This window comes from Rhea pennata, chromosome 2, assembly GCF_028389875.1.
Source record: "Rhea pennata isolate bPtePen1 chromosome 2, bPtePen1.pri, whole genome shotgun sequence".
In the NCBI taxonomy this organism is placed as follows: domain Eukaryota; kingdom Metazoa; phylum Chordata; class Aves; order Rheiformes; family Rheidae; genus Rhea; species Rhea pennata.
Genome location: NC_084664.1, coordinates 67,365,782 through 67,389,093, shown reverse-complemented (window position 1 = coordinate 67,389,093; position 23,312 = coordinate 67,365,782). Strand labels below are relative to the sequence as shown.

Genomic DNA, 23,312 nt, shown 5'->3' with positions numbered 1-23,312 from the left:
GCACACCATATATACGTATGTATGTATATGTGTGTATATATTTATGTATGTGTATACACATGTATATGCATACATGTATGTGTGTATGACATGTATGTGTGTGTGTGTATATATGTATATAAGTATATAAATATATAAAGCCAGGAATGTATTGTTGGTGTAACTGAAATCTTCAGAGTCTAATCTTTATTAGTCCAGATCTAATTATTGCAGAGAAAGAAAGAACAATAATACAGTTCAAGTTGTTGTACACACATTTAGTTTCTACCCATTTTCCTGGCATTGTGCTTACCCTTACCCTTACCCTGTGCCCCTGGGTCCTAAGGTTAATGGTTTCATTCTGGTGGGAAGCTGCTGGGGTGTTACTGTGAGGTGTCCACTGTTGGAGTCCTTCACCGGGAGGCATACGATGCTGATGGTTTCTTCTTTCTCATTCTAGGATCTGTTTGGTGTCCCTTCCATAAGTTTGCTATCACACTTTTACACCTTACTCTTTCTTCATTGATCGGTGGCTTCAAGTTGCATCCCGGTCTACTCTATATAGGTGCTTTTACATATGTTAGATACTATCTCTTTATTCTCTTGGTTACAACTAAAACTGTTTTTGTTCAGCTCCAGATTTGCATTTCCTCAGCTGACCACTGATGAGTTTATTATAGCCAGGTTGTCTTCAGTGCCAGCCTGTGCCCCGTCTCCTGTGGTCCACTGCCTGTGCTCCTCTGCCTCACATCCGGGGTCTTCCCTTGGGCCTGTATTGCTCTAAATATCTCATTCTACACAGAATAACTGCTTGTTACTACTGTCTATATAAAACTATGGTTATATCATACAAAGATAAGCAGAAGTAAAACAAATTAACTATGGACATTTGGTCAATTAGAAAAAATGCTGTTACAGCTAAACCAAGTAAAACAGGGCTACCGGCAGATCAGGAAAAGTTCAGATAGAGCAAGCCAGACAGGCCTCAGTCCTTAGGCCTTGCAAGCTCAGTACAAACCCCGTGGCCTCTTACTAGCAATGGCAATACTGTGTTACAGGGCTAAACAGGTACACTAGTGACTGCTTGTAAATGATAGCGCTTGCGGAAAAGCTGTGGAGCTACCTGTCCCTTGCACAACTGTGGAGCCTACAGCTACCTGGTTCCAAGTCAGGTGTGGTTTAAAAAAGAAAACAAAAACTCCACTTTGCTGATGTGTCTGAAACTTCTCTGTTTACTTTGTTCAGCATCTTTGGCTAAGAAGAGACCATTGATAAATTGGCAGAGAGAGGTGATCACGGTTCTTGCTTGTGATATAGTTTTACGGGGAACAAAGCGTGAAACTTTCAAAACAGAGAATTGAAATGTTAAGTACAAGAGAGTAGTATTGCTGTTTCATGCATCTATTTTTATATTCTGTGTGTGCACTTAATATTCAGTCAGCTTTGCAAAGCTAGTATCATCATTATCTGACACTGTACAAATCTGCCAGTGATTCTTGTATCAGTAATTGAATTTAAATTAAATGTTTGGGAAGGGATAAATGAACATAAGATCTCAATTATAAAAAGGAAAAAACGTGTCTAGTTACCTCTATACATGTGCACACACACATGCATATTTATATGCACACACATGTATATATATGCACACACATACATGTTATATATATACACACACACACACACTCATATATACATCTGAACTTCTTCAATCCACTTCTGTCAAACCTATTTAAATGCTTTCTGCGATTCCCCAGTGTTTTCCCTCCGCAGAAAAATGAAGTTCTTTATCAGTGGTGAAAGTAATGTGAACACAACAGAACTGGAAATAGAAAATGGGAGTGTTATCAGGTATCTTAAACTGATGTTGATTTTTTTTCCTCATTTTTAAACCCTTTAGGTTGATTTCAGTTTACAATTTTAAACAAGAAGATTATTTCTTTCAGAAGCAAGTTTGATTCTCACATACTTATTGAATCCAATTTCTCAGATTTTTTCAGAATTATGTGGCAAGAAATAATAAAATCATAAGTTACATGAATAGAGTCATGCATAGTTTTCTATTGACTTCTACATTGAATGTTCTTAGTTTATAAATGAAAATAAAATTTTAATAACTGCCAGTGTGGTACACTAATGTTAATAGCCAGCTGCTATCTTTATGCTCCATTCATCATTGCAAGCCATGATGATTCTGGAAAACTAAGGTGCAGATTTGCTTATTATAAGGCAAAAATAAAGTAGATTGCAGCTTTCATTTTTGCAGCGATAGTATATACACTACATAACACAGACAGTTTTTAGATTTTTGACTTTCTTGTAAACTAGGGAAATGAACCATAGACCATCCTATATAGTTTTGTCCTGAAAGATTATTTTACCCTTTGCTCTCCTGTTGACAACTCTATGACTCAAACTGGGGGATGAACAAGGTTATATGTGAAGGTTGGTGGCATTAAGGAGCAATAGGAACTTACAGATACTCAGAAATGCTAATAGTCTGAAATAAGGAGGGGCTACTTTGTTTTATGTATTGAGTTCCTCTGTAGCATGGAGGTTCATTTGCAGCCTGGATCTTCAGTGCCACCACAAGCATTTGTAATAGTTTTAGCTACTCAGCTCTTTGAGATCAGAATTCAGGATGGGGCCAATCAGCCGACTGCAGCTCTCTCCACTGTTCATGTGCGGTCACTCACCAGAGTTGCTGCTGCTCCTGGTGGGGTACAAGCCAAGCAAGTTCTGCTCGCTTGAAGGTCAAAATCCTTCTGGTCTGGCCCAAATGAAGGCTAAAGCAGACTTGATTGTCCCCAGGAATGATTTCAAAGAGGGCTGTAACCTCTAGAGCAGCAGCAGCTTTCCCTTTTCAGGCTGGTCGGGTAACTGTCGGTGCTGGGACCCCTCCAGTTATGAGAGTCTCAGCCTGTGAAACCTCAGACCCTGCAATGGGGACAACTGCCATTATGTGGTGTCATCTGATATAACCCTGTGTAATCCGGAGGAAGTTTAGGCCTTTTGAGGGTTTCCAGCTAGAGGGCAGCCCTGAAGGCTTTTTTCTAGCGCCTCATCAATGCAGGGAAATTGGACAGAGGAGGAAGAACACCAAAACTGAAAAATATCTGTGTCGCTACTCAATACCAAATGGATGTGACTTAGGAAGTTTTGAAGTTATGAAACAAGTTTGTATCTTAAACAAGCATCAGTTTTCTTCATTTAGCTAGTAAAATACAATGACTTAATCTGGCTTGACTGAAATGATATTTAATTAGTATCCAGTGTTAAACAAAGATGGGATTTTACATGGCCTTTAGAAATGTCATTGTTTAGTGCATTGTTTTTTCTGCTGCTAGAAATCAATACACTTAGAAGTTGCCAATAAGATCAGTCCTTCTGAAGTGTGTAGTAGCTAATAAGACTGTTGATCAAGAAAAAGTTGTGCTTTCTTTAGACTTAAGTTTGTCTTTTGATATTTCCACTTTTTAGCTTCATGAGTACCCCAGAAGAGCCACCTACAGCAAAAGAATATTTCAATTTCTTTTTCAGATGCTTGCCAGAATTACAGTTGTATTCAAGAGTAAATAGATGGCTACAGTTCCATAAGTTGTTCCAGCTAGAATCTGTCATTTTTCATTTTATGTATTTTCTTTTTCTCTTAGGAAGAAAGTGAAGAGAATGAAATGTCCTGAACTAGCTTCCATTAAAAATAGTAAATGTGGCTGGGCAAATAGACATGTAAGAGTTATTAGAGATTTCCCTCACAAACAAAAAAAATATCCCTCATGATGGGTAATCCTTTAGCAGACAGTTTTTCAAAATCGTACCTGGAAGATGTGACATTTTGCATGCAGAAGTCTACTGGACCAACTTTGCTTACACATGAAAAATATTTTGCTATCTCCATTGAGTTCTGCAGAGGTCTAGCTCTTTTTCTCCAGCGTTCACAAAATGGTGTCCTTCGGCAACATAACTGCATTCATGGTTTGCTCCACTTGCAGGAAGTGTCTCCAGAATCCGGACGTTCTCTTTTGTCTGTGATTGCTCTTGGATCTGAAAGAAGAGTCAGTAAGATTTCAGTTACCATCAGCCAGTGAAGTGTCATAGGGGAAGGCAGAAGGAAGGATAAAGAAGACAGTTTTTCTAGTTAAGGGCTAATCATACGGTAATTTCAGTAGCTATAAATTGACCAGTTCTGTCTTGAGATGATTTGCCAGAGGTGAGCCTCAGGGATACAGTGGGCTGGATGTACTGACGTTTTACTCGTACATGGTGTTAGTTAGAAGTACAATGAAATCTGAATGACGGCATTATACATTTGTTCTGTCCAGGGGTATATGGCCCTTCACTCTTTGCAGCAAGGAGAATGGAAAATGAATACCTAATCTAGGGTGTTATTCAGTTGTAATACAGGTCTAATTTCCAGGATGAATAGCAAAGCTTGCAATAGCTGTTAAGCCATTGCCCAATTCTTGAAAAATATATTATAGCTTGATAGCTTGCTTAAGAATCTGCCTTTACAAACCTGATCTCATCCATATCCTTCTTGTTCATACATTAATATTACATTGTCCTTCTCTTTTCTCTTTTTTTTCTTTTCTACATGGGAAGTTTATTCGTACTGGCATTTCTGCTGAATCTTTTTTGTTCAAAACACAAAAGTCTTCAGGTCATGTTTGAACATGTCACTAAACTAACTGTCCTGAGTCTTCAGATTTCTGATCCAGAGTACTGAGTAGGTAAGGGGATTGCATCAAGTGGAAGTAGCAGATACATTTAAACTCCTTGGATTTTTATTTTCTTTTTTTGTTGTTGTTGTTTTTGATGAGGGAGATTTCAACTTGGCTTGCAATTATGTGAAGATGCCTTCAAATCCTTCTGTCGGTGCCTTAAATTTGTAAGGCCCTTTACATTCTTAGGGTTGCATAAGAAAGTGATATTGACTGTGGTTGAGCCTTGCAAACCTTTCCCACCTTTGCCTGCTGTGACATATTTTGAGCGAATGTTTTATTTCAGTGTAATCTCAGGTTTTTTTTTTTTTTTTTTTTTTTTTCCTCTGTTTCTCAGCACTATGCATTAATTTCTCACTTCTATTACCCAGGCTTCCCCACAGGCCACTTTTTGTCTTGAACGTAGTATCAATTTGTTACATCTGAAATTTTTTTCCGTCATATCTATCTCATCAGAGTACGAACATCGAGGTTTTACCCAGTATTGTTGATCCACATTGTTACAAGTAAAAATTTGACATAATCATTTTGTTAATTTGCTCTTCTAACACATGTCCTTGTACTTGTCTTTTATATTAAATATAGGGTGAAGAGAAGAAAGTATCTGAAAAGACTCTTCATGCCCCTGTGTCACCTTCCTCTGTACCTGATCATATGAAATGCAACATCCTTAAAGCTCAAGTAGAAGCTGCTTTTAGAGTGGGTGCCCAGGTAATCTGTGTTTGATATTTCCCCTTTCTCTTTTTGGCATAGGTTATTCTCATTTTCCAAAAAAAAAAAAAAAATTCTTTCCAAGGAAGTGCATTACTTTATCTTGAATACCCACATCAGCACAGCTTTTCCTAGCAGTTCTACAGTTTCTTCAGGTAACTCACTATAATTTATGTAAAGGAGATAATAAAATTTTCCTAACTGACATGATTAATAGGGATGAGAGAGGCAAATCTCCAGGTTTTAATTTTTTCACTTTGTAGCTGTTTTTTGACCTTGTATCTGAGGAATAGTAACCTCTGACGTTTCCTGAGACTACCCAGCACTCATGGCAATATTAGCTAAGGATATTTTAAAGATAAAGGTTGTATTTGAATTCATAGATATTATTTAGGAAAGTAGATATGTCTGAATGTGAAATGTTAGTTTTGTATGTTTTCTTACTTGTTCATGTATCTTTTACTGAATTTCAAGTTGCTATTTTCACTGCTAGATCAGTGTTTATAGCAGCTACATAATGTTTCAAAAACACCACAACTCTTACAGTAAAAATGTAATGCAACTGGAAACTACTGCTAGATGGTATGACTGTAATAAGGTAGTTTCCCCATCAAAGGTAAATCTAAGTGAAAGCTCCAATATGTGATACTTTTTAAGTATGATTGATAGTGGTAAGGCCATTTGTGGCAAAAGTAGAGATGAATATAATGCTTTAGGAACCAAAATAGAGGTAGAAAGATTGGTATAACTCCCAAGCTCCTGTGGTATCCTTGTGTATACTATTCTCTTTGAATACAGATTATGTTGGTGTTTCCATTGCTTTGTTTCTTTTCACAATAACATACTAGGTCAAGTTGCCCTCCAAAGAACTTTGTTATAATCATCTTTGTGTATTTGTTGTTCCCTGGCAGATCTTTCATCTGAGAACTAGATTACATCTGGTCTAGCTAGACCTAAGGAAATATTAAAATGTGGTTGTTCTGACTGCCCTAGATTTCAAGAACAGAAACCATAAATTTTACTGCATGTGAGGAAAGGAGGTTGGGTTTTTTCTTTTACTTTTTTGGCTTAAAGCAGTTCTCTCACCTCTCTTTCTGAATTCTGTGTTATATCAATGATGTTTTATGCAGCATGTTTCTTGTTTGCTTGTCTTTGGGTTTGCCCTTTCTTCTTCCTGTATGTCTCTTCTACAGGACGTCCTGGTATATTTCTTATGTTTGTATTTTCACCCGAATATACTTAATGATCATATTTGACTGGATAGTCAGAGACTTGGAAGCAGAGTGTGCTTCTGCATTCATAGTGCCGTATTACTAAGGCAAGATGGAAGATGTGCTGAACGTATGCATCTCTCATTTTACCTGCCCTGCCCTTATTTTTCACCCTGAGGCTTTCCAAGAAAGAGCATCCTGAGTTGCTTTTCCATACATGCTGTAATTGTATCCTTTTGCTGCTGCTGTGTTGTGAATGGATTTCAGAACAAGCTGAGCATCCCTCGTTTGCCTTTTTACCTGCATTGTTTTGCCAGAGGCCTTAGCAGTCAGGGTGGATTATGTACGTGTCTATAGGCCTGGCCCCACTGTAAAAAGTCTTAAGGTTACGGGGGGAAGGAAAACTGTTGCAAGATAGCACATACTGTGGAAGAATCCTTGTATAAGGTTCAGTTTGAAATCCCTGAAGCTTTCAGTGCTAAAGAAGTATGCTGTAAGAGTGATAGCAGAAATATAGCATGTCACCTTAGTCTTGCAAATTTTCATTCAATTACTTGCTTGGCCACAAAACTGCTTGTAGGACTAGAGAAGATTCTTCTGCACTTCAGCTCCTCTTCTACTGAGTGTGGATGGTTACACTTCCCAGATGTACTGCAAAGTAAGTAGGCAGAAAGCAGACGATGGTAAGCTGTTAGAGTAAGAAGCCATGGCTAGGCGTATGCTGGGAGGAGTAAGCAAAAATATATGGTAAAGGAATGAGTAGAAACACACTATCTGTCACCTTAAAACTGGTGCAGAGGCTACGCAGGAGCCGGTTATCTTCTCTAGTCCTTCACCCCTTTGAAAAACTAACTCAATACAGGTTGAGTAAGTTTCCCAGTAGTGTCTTCCAAAGTCTGCGGTCTAACCTATACTTTAAGAAATGTTACGAGCATCTTCACTATACGGTTAGGTGTAAAAGCATAACAAAAATATTGATGCACTGCAGAATTGGATCCAAAATTAACAAACTGTTGCTTGAGATATTTGTAACAGCTTCCTCTTCTAAGCAGAGGGAATATTTTCGATACCATATGCTACTAACATCAGGATGTGACAAGTTTATAAAGGCGCCTCTTGTATTTAGTAGAACTAGAAGCTGTTCCTTGTTAATTCTCAGGATGGGGTGCATGTTTGCAAGCCGAGAAAGGAGCAAAACAAAAACTTGGACAGGAAATTTTCTGTAGTTTTCTTTCTTTATAGCAACTAGATGCCAACAGGAGAGTGAGCCATAGAAAAGAATGATGTTCATGGCCACGGACACCACGGATAAGAAACATGGGAGACCCATACACAGCTGTGAGGATCTTAGGCCACAGTTTGCACTGGACATGCCCTACAGTATCTGTAGTTGTAGGATAAACCAGCGGTATTTCATGATACGTCCTTCCAACAGTGCCACAGGGATCTGCCACCTTCTAGCTGGCAGACCACATATCACAGTTCCCACAGAATTAAACACCAGGAGAGGGCCTGGCACTGGGTAGCAACTGATGTCTTTTCTCTTATTTTATATTTTTATCAGAAACTCCATTTAAGAGAGAGCGGCACAGAGCAGCAATGAGCTGCCAGAACACAAAAGACCAGCTCTCCTTGGTGTTTAAAATCCCTTGGCAGCTGGCATGAGCCAGTGTCGATAGGCTGGGATTTATCTGAGGAGTCCTTAGTATCACAAAAAGGCCCTTTTGCCCAGCAGTTCATAGTCCAGCTGATGGGGGAAAAGATATGAGCAGGTTTCAGTCACTATCTATATCCTTTGGCTCCAGGCAAATCCTGATTATCCTTAGAATTAAGTACTGGCTCCAGAGCAAACGTGCAACTCTCTCAGTGGGGTTTTTCCCTCTTGGTGGGGAGGGTGCGTTGTGTTCTAGTAGTCTGTCTTCCATAAGTGGTGTTTGTGTTCTCCATCTGTTATCCAGGCTTTCCTGGACCTAAATCCTTGGGCCTAACAGGTTACAATAGGAAAGGAATAGAGACCCTGTTTCTCATAGATTTCTACTTCAGCAAATTTTTGCTGCTTGGTTTGTGTGTTTTTTTAATTATTATTTTTATTTTTACATCTTTCTCTCTCTAGAGAGAAGGAATGCCTAGCTCATTTTAAGATACATTTCTGCAAAGCAGCTGGGGGAAGACAAACCTAGAGATGACATTTCCTCTTGCCCCACTGAGCTTTTGACCAAATTTGGTGGTTTTTGTTTGTCAGAGAGAAAAAATATGGGGAAAGGGTATTTGGGGGGATGAGGAATTATTTGCAAAGTGCATGCAAAATCTCATTCCCCTTTGCTCTGGGAGAGATGGGTTTCCTGCTTACGACTCCAGGCCTCCTCTCTAATGGCAGAAGCTGTGCCTTCAAGCTTCCTTCCTGGCACTTGCACAGGGTTGGTTATTCTTTTTTTCTTTTGCCCTGCATTTTCTCTGGTGTTTTCATCTCCTCACCCTCAGCTCTGCTAGACAATGTCCTACTCTCTGCCTCTGCTTTATCAACTCCAAGGGAAACTCGTGGCTGGCAAGGGGTGTCTTCTACTCAGACAGGTTTCTCTCCTGGGACAATGGATTCTGCTGCCGTGACCGTCACCAAACAAAGGGACATTTACACTGAATAAAGGGACAGTCACTCCTGCAGCCCCTTTCACATGCTGACTTTCTTCCCAAGCTTATACACATGTAAATTTTTAGGCCAGCACTGATAGCCATCTCTCTTTTTCCTCCCTGTCCTAGAAACAAGTATAGACTGGAGGTGATGATGATGATGTAGTTTTGCTTTAAGTATTGCAGATATGCAAACCAGGATTCGTATTACATGCAGGTAGCTTGTGGTGTCAGGGGTTGCCTTGAGGAAAGGGCTGGACTGCACTGCAGAAAGTGTCTCAGGATGTGCATGGGTACAAGTGTCATCCTCCAGCCTGTACTTATCTTCATGGATGCGAGCCATGCCCACAAGTGTGAATGAGACTTGGATCTATGTGTTATCTATGGTAGAAAATGTGCATAAGTCAGATGACTTGCAGTGTTAGTCTTTCCCAGTTGCATTTCTGATGATTCTTTGCCTTTTTCATTGTACTGTCACTTTAAGGAGGGATTCGACTGCAAGGACTTGTCGTCTTCAAATTCTGTGTGAATTTTCTACGTATTTCTAGAAAAAATACACTGTCTTTATATGAGATAGGTCTTTGGTGCTTTATTCACTCAAGGGGATCTGGATTTAAACTCTAATCAGGTCATAAATGAAGGTAGAGTAGGTGTAGGGAAGACACTTAAGCAGTTAAAATCTTACGCTGTCTGTCTTATAATAGGACTTTAAATCCTTGGGGAAAATTCCTTGGGGAGTTCTCAGCTTTCACTAGATGTTGACTTAAGTCCCTTGAATGATCAGTGCTGCCAACATATTAACCTGTCTCCCTTGGGAATTATATTTTGCCTGCTTCCCCCTCCTCCTCCTTCCCGCTTGCGCGGTTCCTGCGTGCGCATCGCCTCGCTAAAGCTGCTGCTTTTAGTCATCCGCTTGGGTGAGCAATCAACTCCCCGGCGAGTCTGAGGGGAAGTAAAAAGAAGCAGTTGTCAGGGTGCTCCCAGGGCCCACACCAGCGAGCGTGACCTCCCATCACTTACGATAGCTCTTTACAGCAGAGCTAAAAAATGTTTCAAATTCGGTGTTCGGTCTCTAAAGGGAAACGGATTCACTTAACTTCAAAAGTGAGACTACTGGAAATAAGGGGTGTCGGAGGCACAAGACCACGCGATTTGGCATGTAGGTTGGCCAGGATGACCAACCGATGGTACCCGGCAGCTCGTTACAGGTGTGGCAGCAGCGATACCTCAAAGACAGGGAAGGAGCTGAGGAAATGAGATGGCAGCTTTGTTGCAATCAGGAAGGTGAGGGAGGAGTTAGATGAGCAGAAAGTGGGGAAAGGGAAATCTTTCATTTATTCCTTTGGATGTGAGAGGCAAATTTGCCAGTGGCGTCCCAAGACTGTGACAAGTCGTTGTAGATGCGTCAGCTGCGTCTCCTGGCTGGCCTGTGTGTGTAACTGCTCGTGTGCGGTGACACACGCGCTGTTAATTGTGGTGATGTCTAGGAGCCCCGTCGTAGTCCAGGAGCCCCACTGCACTAGTCCCTGTTCACAGGGAGAAAAACAGAGTAGTCTGTTCCTGAGAGACCTAACCATTAGGCCTGAAAGGATACATTTGATGTGTTAAATCACCAGGGTAGGTTTACCTTGGCAGGGTGTTTTTCCCAGTGGAGTGTTGCTCAGCCTGTGTTATCTGCTGAGATCAGCCAACAATCACACAGCTGAAGAATGACAGAAATGTTGGTGAACTGCTGAAAAAGCTGGCGTGCTTCAGCCTTCCTTAGCAGCACGGTGGAGCAAGAAAGAGCCAAGACAGAGGAATATTCCCAGAGCACTGCAATGGGAGCCATTGCTTCTTTACCTTTTAAGATCACCAAATGTGAATCCTCGGTTGCTTCTCCCTCCTTCCTGCAATTAGAAACTTTGTGATATTGTTCGGTAAGAGAAATCACAGGTTTCGTGAGCAACTTCCTGCCGCTTTTCTTTCTTGGACAGGAACCTGACCCTCCCCCTTCGCTGCAGTGATCAGATTCTTTCTGGAGTCTTTTTTGCTGATTCAGGATATTCTTACTGTGGATCAGATGGGGTAAGAGCAGCAGTGATGCCTCTTGCAATGGAGGAGAGGAATAGAGTGCAGTAGCTCTTGGAGAAGCTTGTTTGAGATTTGGAGAGCACAGCCTGTGTTGCACAGTACCCTGCCAGAGGTTCACCAGCCCAAAATCCAAATTAATCATCTGAGGGGAAGCAGTGGCAAATAGACCTGGAGGGCTGTAGCCAAACATGCATGTTCTTCCTGTGTTCTCTCACCTGGCAGGACCAATGCAACCAATTCTCATTTAGAGGTCCTGTTCCCCATCGTCCTGGAGATAACTTTTTCTTCAGAATAAATTAAAAAAGACTGCCATTTGCTAGGGAAATCCAGCCCTTGTGGAGCTGAATTTGTATCTAGGACTGCTCCCATGGGCCAGAAAGCGTTCGCACCTCTACTGAAAAGTTCAGCAGAAATATGATGTGGCATCCCTGGAACATGTCCCTTCCCCTCTCTAAGATTCAAAAGGATCTGGAGAGGTGTATCACCAATCCTACTGGGACAGCAGCAGCAGTTCTGGGTGCTGAGGAGTCAACCGAAAACTGGGCAGCTGTCAGTATCAGACTGTTAGGCCTGCAGGTAGATTACTTAGGCAACTGTGGTCAAAATTTGGTATTACTTAAATGCTTTTCTCTTCTTTTCCTCTCTTGGTGAAACAGGTCTTTATTAGCAATCACCTGTGAATAAAGCCTGTATGATGGCATTTCTGTCCAGGCATACTTCGTGTCTCTAGTGTGATAAAGTAATGCTTTAACTTTGTTTCTATCGCTATCCGGAAAGGTAATTGCATAAAAAATTGGAATATTTATATATATTTTTTGCCTGGAAAGGAGAATGGCATTATATGGATTGACTATACAGATCAAAACCTTTCTTTTGTTTTTTTTTTTTTTTTTTTTTTGCCATCTGGTAGTCAGAAGAGCTAGCTTGTTTCTCTTTTGGTAATTATTAAATGACTCTGGTTCTCTGTAAATGAAGTTTTCAGGTCTACTGTGCCCTGCATGTCCTGAAACCACTTTCTCTCAAAGCAGTGGCCTCTGAGTAAAGAAGAATATGCCTTAGTTAAGGAAATCTAAGCAGCTCCATGTTGCTGCCTCTGTCTTTCTTACACATCTCAGTGCTATACAGGTGGTAGAGCTGTGCAGGGTGATGGAGCTTCTACCTGGTTCTTCATATGTGTTTCCCGCCAGGTATCTGATGCTAGCCTTGACCAAATGCCCTTTTTAGATTGGTGGAGGGCGTCCTGCGATGGTGATCTAGATCCTTGCACTACCACATGAGCTTGTTTTTGTGTTTTTAATGAACTCAGACCATCTGGACATTGTACTGTGACAGCGTGTGTGTGTTGGGTACAAGCATAACTCTTATTTTACATTATGGGTCAGGTCTTTTCAGTAAGGGTTAGGAAGTCCTTGTGTGGTTAGTGAGTGTGATTTGCTGAGTGGATCGACCTCCTTTTGAGAAAAAGAGTAGAATCTTCTCCTCTCAAAAGCAAACAGGTAAAGTAGAGCAGGGGGTACAGTTCCTGATGTCTGAAGCCATCTGCAGGTGTAACATTATCCTATGTCTGTTCGTCCATAGGCATGGAAGAGAAAAATAAGGCAGAGGAAGAGTAATATCCCATCTTCATTCATTTGTATCTGCCAATGCAGACCCAAGTATTTGGCACCCTGTGTGTACTCTTGCATCACCTGAACTGTGAACAGCCTCTCCATTTCATTACGGGCACCTTCTCTCCCTCCAGCTGAGAGTGCAACTACTTGCCCCCTGGCCAACAGTACTAATTTGCAGATACTAGAGTATTTCCTGTTCTCTAAAGCACGAGTAGTAAATGGAGAAAAATAATACAAAGAAAAGTTCCTCAGGATGCTGATCATGCTGTTTAGGAATATAGCACTTTTTTGAAAGCTGGCTCAGCCTTCTAAAGCAAAAAATGTAGAAGAGTGTGATAATATAATCACAGAACTGAGAAGAAACCATGCCTGGGTGCAGCCCTGTCTAACATGCTCTAGGTGACCCTGCTGAGCGGGGAGGTTGGACTAGATGATCTCCAGAGGTCCCTTCCAACTTTACTAATTCTATGATTCTATGACTGTGGACTAATACACTGAAGCCCTCTCAACTGCCTTTTCAGGTCCTTGGCCTGTGGTGTTTAAGTAGGTGGAATTATAATCATTTCATTCCCTATTGCAATTGCTGCAGTCCTTCCTCAAGCACTGTTACCTGTTTCCTATTGTTGTGTTCAAGAGCATCTTAAAATTCAGCTTAGTTAATTTGATGAAAATTGGAATAAAGTAAAACTTACGATTTTAAAAAATAGCCAGTTTGACAAATAATAAGCAGCCAGCTTGTCAGGCTTAACAATAAGATGTTGTTAAGACATCAACGTGAAAGAAGAGACTGTGTATTAAGTTTCTGACAGCTGGATTCATGTTTTCAGCTTCCAGAAACCCAACAGCTTTATAAAAAGCATCATAATCTTCGCAGAACAAAGAAATATTACTTCAGTGCTCATCTGTGCCAACAAAGAATGATTTTCAATGCTTTCTCTCAACACCTTAAAAAAACTTTAAAAAATCTTTCTTTCCTTTTAAGAAAGCACTAGATTGTGAATAAATATTAGGCTAGACAGAGCTATTATAAGGCCAGAAAAAATGTTTTCCAGAGCTGAGCTAAATTTCTTTAAATTATAAATCAACTGAAAATTGCACTCCCAGTCCTGAAATTATTCATGGTATGATGCTAACACCCTGAAAAGCTTGGCTATAAAACTTTTGGTGACTGAGTTACAATGGTGGTGGTTATACCTCCCTTTTATCTGATTCCTTAGTGTTTAGAGCATTTGCTCAGGACTTAGGAAACCTAGGTGTTTAAATCTGAGTTTGAAGTTTGAATCCACTTTCTTCTAAATTCCAAGTGGTCTCGGTTTAATTATCCCTACAGCTAATTGTGTGAACAAGCCAGAGCACTCTGTTTCCACCAGGAGTGATTCACTGGGAAGTGGCGATGGGGCTTCTGTTTCACCTGGCACAAGGGGGACGTGAGCCCTAAATTTTCACAGCCTGAGGAAACGCCCCCAGGGCTGAGCATTTCTACTGAGGTTTTGTAGCTCATCATTAAAGTATTGAACTGAGCTCTTGATTTCTTTTCCTTTTCTTATGAGTACCCTCAAATGAAATACATCCTTTTGTGTTGAGTGGAAGGTCTCGTGCAACATCTACAGCGGTTTTACATGCCTATTTTGAAGAGGATGGAACTGACACACATTTAATTCAATTTGATCTGAACAAACGTCATTAAATTATCATGGCTCAGATGCTGAGCACTGAAATATCACTCTTGTCAGCTCATGTCAGCTCCCTTCTGTCCATTTAGCAGAATGGAAATGTCAGAGCCTGCCAAGTCCATTACTGGTCTGGAGGTACTGTTGTATCTTCAGCCGGTATTTTCTGTGTAGTGGTGCGATACTATGCTGAGACTGGCCTTTAAACATAGACTGTGGAATCTTGTGACTCAGATGAAGAGTGTGATCTACCAACAACTGCCCAAATTGGGCATTTCCTGGGTTTTCTGGGTTGTCAAGCAATTTTCTTGCAAGCTGTTTTGTAATAGTAGTATTTTGTACTCTGTAGACAAATGGTGTGAGAGAGACAGGGCTCTGTAATCTGGCAGGAAGCAGTAGTGGGTGAGACTTTCTGTAAATTACATGTACAGTGTAACTGTATGTAGGGGGTCCCGCTTTTCTATTCATTTTTCGAAGACTGAACGAAAAGCTTTGAGAGTTGGCATGATGCTTCTGATTAGGTTACATAAATATTTATTTTAATTAAAAGAACAACTCAGCCATCAGTGTGTTTGCTTTGGTTGTTTTTATTATTTCTGCTCAAATGCCTTCTGGAGAAAACACTGTTCCTTTCCTTCTTCTGCTTTATCACAACCCAATTTCTTCCTGAGACTATAGCTCTACAGATTGTACGCTGTAGCTTATCAAAGTGAATGTCAACAGCAGGAGATGATAAAAGAATTACTGTGCTTAAGTCTGTTCAGAACAGGCATTTTGAACATTGCATATTGCTTGAATACTTACAGTTTTGTTTCTTTTTTTTTTAATAAATAGGTTTAGAATCATAAGTGTGTAGATGTTGTACTAAACTTTGGCTCTTTCTTTTTAGCAGGTTGTGAAAGAAGAGACCTCTTTTGTAAATCCCAGTAAGACCTCCAGCCTGCAGGACCCTAATGTAAGGTCTGTTGCTTCTTGTTTGTAGGGAAAACATCAAATAAGTACGTAGTGTAATGTTGCATATTCCAAACATTGTCTACTACATGTATTTCAAATCTGTGTACTCATCCCCAGACTGCTGTGTGAAGTTCATCACGCAGTGACGTGAGGAGACAGTCTGTGTCAGCAGGGTGCATCTCTTATGCACACGTGTCATATATACTTGACGAATTAATAAAAGCTCAACTCTAAAAATCAGGTCCAGTGACAGACTTGGAAAAACCTGTGTAACAAATGTCAATTTTGAGATTTTTTTTTTTTTTTTTTTTTTTTTTGGAGAAGTGCAAGGTGCTGCCTAAATTGGAATATTTTCTTGTTTGTGTTTTTCCTGGTTTGTGCAAGTATTTTATGTGGAAGAAAGTGCATTTGGTATACAGCCTTCAGAAAAACAGTTCATTTGCATCTCTTACCAGGCAGGAATGATTACTTTGGATTGTATTTGTGTTCAGTTTATAGTGGGTAGCAGTTTTCCTTTTATGAGTAGCCTTTTTGAAAGGTCTTATTAATTGGATTTAAATATTAGTTAGATGTCATGCTGTCTTTTAGCAGATGTTTAGGGAGGAGGTTACTGCATGGAAATTTGGAAATTGTCTGGCTCTAAATGTATGTTAGTGCCATTGTTTTGGATGTCTCCAGTACCAGAAAGGTCGCTCAGAGCAGAGTTTGAAAAGAAAAATGATTCATTTAAAGCATAACAATCAAGCAGGCTATTAATCAGCTAACTAGTCATTTCATTTTTTTATTATAACTTCCTGGTGATGATTTTTACAATGAAAAATAGATGTTTAAACAACTCGTAGTAAAGGTTGGCTGGGAAAGAGACAAATTAAGTTTCCTAGGACCACTGAGAAAAATTCAGCAGATATATTAAGTAGACACGTATTTCTTCATTTAATAGAAATGGACTCATGCAATGTCTTTGCTGAATTGCTGTCACTTCCAGAAGCAATTCAGGAGAACTCAGTTCTTAAAACTGTGTATGATTTGGAGCATGGCTAAAGACTTGTTTTCCTCACTGTCCTTTGCTGAGCTTTCTCATAACATCTGTAGAAAACCATTGCTATTTCACATTTTGTAAATAAAATCTCTACTCCTTCACCATGCTGAGCTGTAAAGGAGTTGTGTGCTTTGTGAAGTTAGGTACTATTCAGTATGAGTAAGGTTGGCAGCTGGCCGTAAAGCTGACTTTACTGTTTTCTTTTGCATATATCCAAGCTTATAAACGTGTAAAAAACCACTCTGAAGTTCTTGGTGTGCAGCAGGCAAATGTATATTTGTCCAATAGTTATTTTTATCTGGTTTATGTCAAGCGCTGTTTTTTCTACAGTCAGTTGTGCCAAATTAAATTGTATTGTTTTATTGCTTTGCGCCTGTGTTCTGAAGGTGCAAATATGCAAGTAATCAATGCTCAGGGACAGGGTAATTTTAAGAGTCTGCGTTCAGAACCTGGAGAATAGTGCAAAACTACTGCAGGGTCTAACCATTGCTCTTTTCCCTTCAGGTAGCTCCCTTTTCTGCAGTAACATCTGCCCCCTATTTGCCACTAATGTCCTATGTAACCTCTACTCTGAGGATTTGGGAGAGCACAAATGTCCCTTTGCTCAGCTGGGAATTACTTCCGAGTACAGTCAAGGGATTGTTAAGACTTGTCAAACAAATCACTCAGGAGCATTCCTGTTCTTGAATTGAGAAGTACACAAGTATCCTTTGTGAAAAAGCCCCCTTGGGGAATATAATTTTTGTTCCTGCAAGTACCCATGCAGGCATTCCTGTGAACATTTGTACCAGTCGACAGCACCCGTGTGAATGTTTGAGGAAGCAAACCAAATACTTGTGTGTGCTGAAAAGTGGTTGCCAGTTGAAACCAGTATCTGTCACAGCTGTTTAACAATATTCTACTCTTTTCATGTAAGAGATTTATATCAGGGCATTACCTTCCTGTATTTGATTGCTGGAATGACGACTGTACAATATATTAGCAAAATGCTCTAGTTTTCCAAACTCAGGACACTGGGAAATGTGTTCAGCAATAACAGTAAGTGAATATATGCAGTTCTGGTCACTAACTGAAGCACAAATTGTTTGTAAGAGTAGGGAATTAAGGGGTGAGGAGGAAGAGCACTAGTGCTTGTTTGAGTGAAGAGTTGTGCTCTTTTTACCACCATCTTGTCTACTCTTCCATTGCTAGTCTGCAGATTACATTTCTAATGAATTAACTGCTTAGATATGGCCTGCAATCCCCCTGAGCAATTATTTTAGCATCTGCCATGGCAGACTCAATTTGGCTAACAATTGCTATAGCTCTTTGTAGAATTAGTTCTGGTTCAACTGGTAATTACTCATATATATGTGCTGTATAGCTGTTTTTGCCACAAGGAGCTCTCTGGTCATCTCACCGGGCATAGCCTTAGAATAGTGTGTAACAATGTGTTTGTGTAAAGCCACTGTCAATTTATTCACCCGATTTCTTTGTATGTTGGCAAACTGCGGATCTTTCTGTATCCAGGTCATTTAAATATAGGGAGCGGGGGGAGCCCTGAAGCTGAAATGGCCCTAATTCTTTGAGTTTCAGGAGGGAAAAGCTCCTGAAATCAGCTCTGTTGTTCCGTGCGCAGGCTACAAGTGCAAGGCTTGTCTCCTGCTCTTCCTGTTAATGGCTAACCTGCAGACGTCAAACGGAGCCGCGGGAGGGTGCGGGGCTGCGGGAGAGCCCAGTCCTCTCTCCTCCCTGCTTTTGGACTTTCGGAGAGCAGTTCTGTGCCTCTCTATAGCTCTCCCTCCTCTAGCAAGGAGTGGGTTGTTGGTTTGTTTTTTTCTTTTTTTCCCCTCTCAGACTATTTTAAGGGCTTGTTCCCTAGTTCAATGAGGGGGGAAAAAGCTGGCGACTCAGTCAACCCAATATGTGCCACTGTGTGCTAGCTCACAGTCCCGTTACTCTGCAATTAAAGCTGACATACTGCACTGTGAACTGGGACGTGGGCCTCCATCCCCGCCTTGCTGACTGTGCCGCTTTGCCGATAACCTCCAGCTGAGCAGAGGATCTGGACGGCAGCAATACGGGAAATACTGCAGTTACCTCAGCTGAGTCCTTGTGAGCTGCATGTGACAGTTCCCAGCTGAACAAAGTCGAATGCAAGCAACTACTGGGAGGGGAATTTCAAAAGCAGGTTAAGTAGGAAAGCTGCCAGCTTTCTTGGTAAGACACAAAAGAGGGGATCAGTTAGAGATGTTGTTATTATAGATCTGTTGTAACACACTTCAAAACATGCAGCTATTTTCATCAACACCCAAGTAACACACACAGGCATGCAGCCCAGCTACAGTTGTGGCATAAGCATTTTGGACAAAGTAAAACATGTATTGTTCTTCCTGGCAAATATTAGGGTTAACATTATTCCAAATAATTCCAAATGGATTATGGAAAATAAATACCTGGAAAAATCTGTTATTTATGCATATCGTTTGAGTTTTATACTGCCTGTATCAAATCAAGAAGAAATAGAGCTAGTCTGCAGTTACCACCTTGCTTAGTGAGGCATGCTTTGATAAGGCGTGTAACAACACGATGCTTACATGTGCATTTGTCTAATTTGGAATTTACAGTGCCAGTCATTTTGCAATATTTTTGACAGCATTTCTATGGGCATGTCTCATGCCTAGAATGGTAAGTAAAATCTGATGTTACTCCTTCAAATATGGAGTAGGTTTGGTGGGAGACTGCAAAATGATCCACTCTGGCTGAATTTACTCCATAAGATCAGGAAGGTGGAGAAGAAGCCGTGATAGCTTGCAGTCTGTGTAGGAAACGATGAATTTGGTGTGCTCTCAGAAATTCAGCTATTCAGAAAAAAAAGAGAGCAGCAACCTTTGGGAAAGGCCAAGTCCACAACTCCCAGGAGGTTCTGAAGGAGGCAGAGAATCATGTCAGTCCTCTTCGTGTAGCCACTAGGGGAATTCATCTTCCATTAGTTCTAGAAAAACCTTTCTAACAGATCATTTCCATCTTCAGTGTTGTTAGGGGAAGACCATTGGCAATCAGTTGGGCCAAGCGGGATTGAAAGGAAAACAGAAGTATTTTCCAAGCTGGTGGAAACTTCTTTAAGCCTAATCATCTAACTCAGTGTCCAGTGGAACTGTTTATGAATTGCCTGTAGTATCTAATTTAAATCTGAGCTGAGATTACTACAGAGTCTTTTAAGAACTACAGTTCTTTTAAGACAAGACTCTTACCTGCCTCCAATTAGGAATTTTTATTTGATCCTTAGGTTTGAGAGATCAGAGTTCAGGCTGTCTACCAGAACATTTATGTAATGAGGCAAATGGCTTGTAGGAAGTATAAAAAAAATCTTGGAGGAAGTATAAAACTGAAAATTGCAATCACAAAGTTGATTATCCTATCTGCTCACTCTCGGTCAGAAGTCTGGTCCATCTAATGATCAGGGATGCAGAGGTTTCTCTTGTGCAGCATATCAAGTGAATCTGAACCACTTTGTCACCTTTTATAAACTCCACCTATTATTTAGTTTTAAACAGCTAAACTCTTGAACTTGCTTTCCAGAAATTTCCCACTTAATTGACAGTCTACTTCATTTGTTAAATGTAACAAATACATGGCTAACCACTGAACCCCATCAAGAGAATTCCTTTCATTATTTACTTTTTCATTATTACTTTGCCAGACAGTAGCATCATCTCTACTACTTCCCTGATGTCTATACATAAAATTTTCCTGAAAACTCTTTTAAGTATCTGTTTTCCATCTGGCTAAGACCATCTAATCATGCTGGTGAGGCCTATAGGGTGTAGATGTGTGTGTGTGTGAGCATACAGATTCGTAAACATAGAATTCAGCTATATTAGCAAACAATTCTACACATTTCTTACACATTCTTCTCTTCTTTTAATATGGCTGTTTGTAATCCTTGGTATAACTCCACTGCGCCACCTTTGGGAATGCCAGTGTATGGAGAATTAGACTAAATTCATACAGATGGCAGGAATTACTGATACTTTGGAACCAGACGAAATACTCTGTCCTCAGGCATAGCCTATTTACCAAGCCGGACTTTCATCTTGCGACAAACAAGTCAGTGGGAATGTTAGCAAAGGTGCCTAAACTTGAGGAACTTTTGGAAAGCAAATGAAGTCAAATTTCGTTAGATGGGAAGTAACTGGCAGCAGGATTTGCTGATAATGTGGTTTTTTTCTTTTTTCCCTCATGGTCACTTGAAGCTTACGAAAGCGTAGAGACATCTCTGATTCTGGTGGTCTAGCTGAAGCTCTTCAAGAGTTGGTATATGTAGACACTAATACCTTCTTTATCATCAGCTAAATTTCAGTCTTCGTTTTGGGAGAAGCTGTTTACTGATATACCCACAAGACAATCCAGATGTTGTTAAAATAGTTAAAGATGCACTCTTTTGAGGTTATGTTTTGAAAAATTTAAATGGTAATTAACATTGTTGCTTAGAAATTCTAGTTAATTACCATATAATTGTAGAACTGTTTATTGGAAGGGTTGTTTGGAGGTCATGCAGATGACCAGTGTGCTGCTCAGAGCAGGACTATCACCAACTCTGCGTCAGGTCAGCCTTGGCTTTGTCTAGGTGAGTTTTGAAAAGCTCCAGAGATAGAGATTATACAGCATCTCGTGCAAAATACCGATCGCACATGTAAACACAAGTTCCTGCACTTCTAAGGTTAGTTCCCAAGTGATGTCAGTGAAGCACCTTCTTCCAGCTGAAGCCCTCAAATTGCCCGATCAATTGCTACTGTTTCTGTCGTGGTTGTCACTTGCTGTTGGGTGCAGTGTGGTACATCTATCAACTGCACTATTTTTTTCCCTTTGTAACATGCTTTTGGACTGTTACCAGCTCTGGCATGCTTTACATCCCACATGGCTCAGGGCTTGTCTGTGGATTTCTTTCTGTTTAGACCAACTGCTGTATCACCCTTTGTTGATCCTTGTTATCCAAATTATCTCATCTTTCATAGATTTGCAAATAGAAATATTCTTCTTATGTGGGAGTAGGTATAAGCACCAGCTGGTGCTTTGTGCATTCATTTATTCTAATTTTCTTTGTAAATCTTCCCATCCAAAACCAAATTACACTATTACATTAAGACTAATTGCATTAGGAGCTGCTCAGCATGTAGCATAAATTTCAATGTTATCTCACAGAGCTTGATGATGTAGCACACCAGAAAAGAAGGGTGGAGAATATTAAATTATGTCAAGTTATAGGGGAACAGACAAATCAGGGGAAGTAATTTCAGCACTCTTCTAAACTTCCATCACAGAGTAAGCTTTGCTCATGCAAATTTTCAGAAGATGATTCCCCTCACAGTGGATTCTGTGTCTAATGTCCACTAGGCTTTGATCTTGGCTGCCTTTCAATGTGACGTGAATATGCCCTACAACTTTTCTGACTAAAGTGGTGATATTTCCTATGTACAGCTTTCCAGTATCATCAAGGGAGGAGTGTCACTCAAAGTAATTTGTCTGTATTTATGCTTCTTTCATCTGTGCAGAGTATAATCATTTATGTAAACGTCTGAATTATCTCTTGGTATCTGAGTTAACACCCTGCTGAAGTACGTGGTACGGTGTAAATCTGAACCAGTTCTTTCCGAGAGCTTTGGCTCTCTGCAAATGTTCTTAGGATATGACAAGGTGAGGAGGAACAATGTGTGCTAGTGTTTACCTGACCCATACACATTTTATATCTGAAGCTGGCATGTCAGTATCGATCCTCATGCAGTGAAGGATCCATCCATCCTCTTTTCAGTGAATGCCAAGGTATATGCCAATGGCATATAAGCTTGCACAAGGGGAGATGACGCAGAGCATTGTTCTAGCTTATCCAACAATATGTATACTCTGTACACTGTTTTTTTCTATCTATTACACTGACTTAGGACTCTTTGGAAACACTCAACTCAAGCCTGATTTTTTTTTTTTTTTTTTTTAAGAAGAAAAGGAAAACTAAGATTCTGCAGTGGTAGCAGTGTTCTCAGAGAAGTGGAAGTGTATTGAAGAACTGCTTACCAGCAGTTCAAGACTTCAGGACACACAAGCAGAATTTTATTTAGGAATTTTAATTGATAGAGAAGGCTGTGGCTCACAGTGCTCTCTTGGACACTGAACCTAGCAACAGTTCTTACGAAAACTGCAAGATGATGCCAGGATTTCAAGTCCAAGGCCTTAACAGTAGACAGTTTCTAAGAAGATAGTTTCTAAATGTCACAGAGCTGAAGTCTAGATGGGTCTCCAATTAGAGCCATGTTAGGAGATGTCTGTGTCAGTGCTTGGAAGATAAGAACAGGCATATCAGCTGCCATAATGGACAGCTTGTTGCCTCAAGCACAAGAATTTGGTTACCTGGATAAACAGATGTAAACAAAAGAACATTTAGACAGGTCAAAATAGAAGCTGATCAAAAATGTTTGTCTTCTCTTCCCCTCGCCCTGCTCCTCCTCCTCTCCCCCAAAAAACGTCAATGAATTCAAGCTGGTTTTGTTTTCTTAGATTCAAAATGGACTTAATTCTGGAAGGCAGACTCCAAAACACTTTTTTTAAAAAACATTTAAATAGCCCCTTTAAAATATTGTGAAATATTGTAGGAAAACTAAAAATATTATATATGTATACATGTATAACTTTTTCTTAACAAATACTGTTTTTTTTTAAAAAAACACATTTTCATTAAACTT

At 40.2% G+C, this 23,312-nt stretch overlaps 1 protein-coding gene across 7 annotated transcripts in view; it reads left to right on the top strand.

Moving 5' to 3' along the window:
• Positions 1 to 23,312, top strand: part of EPB41L4B (erythrocyte membrane protein band 4.1 like 4B) — a 179,147-nt gene that overhangs the window by 120,319 nt on the left and 35,516 nt on the right. For 5 of the 7 annotated variants that reach the window (XM_062569649.1, XM_062569647.1, XM_062569652.1 and 2 more), the window contains 2 exons: positions 5,286 to 5,411; positions 15,493 to 15,563. In XM_062569649.1, the coding sequence (XP_062425633.1) occupies positions 5,286 to 5,411; positions 15,493 to 15,563 (197 nt within the window). The remainder of the gene's footprint in view (positions 1 to 5,285; positions 5,412 to 15,492; positions 15,564 to 23,312) is intronic. The other 2 variants (XM_062569648.1, XM_062569650.1) reach the window with 2 other exon arrangements.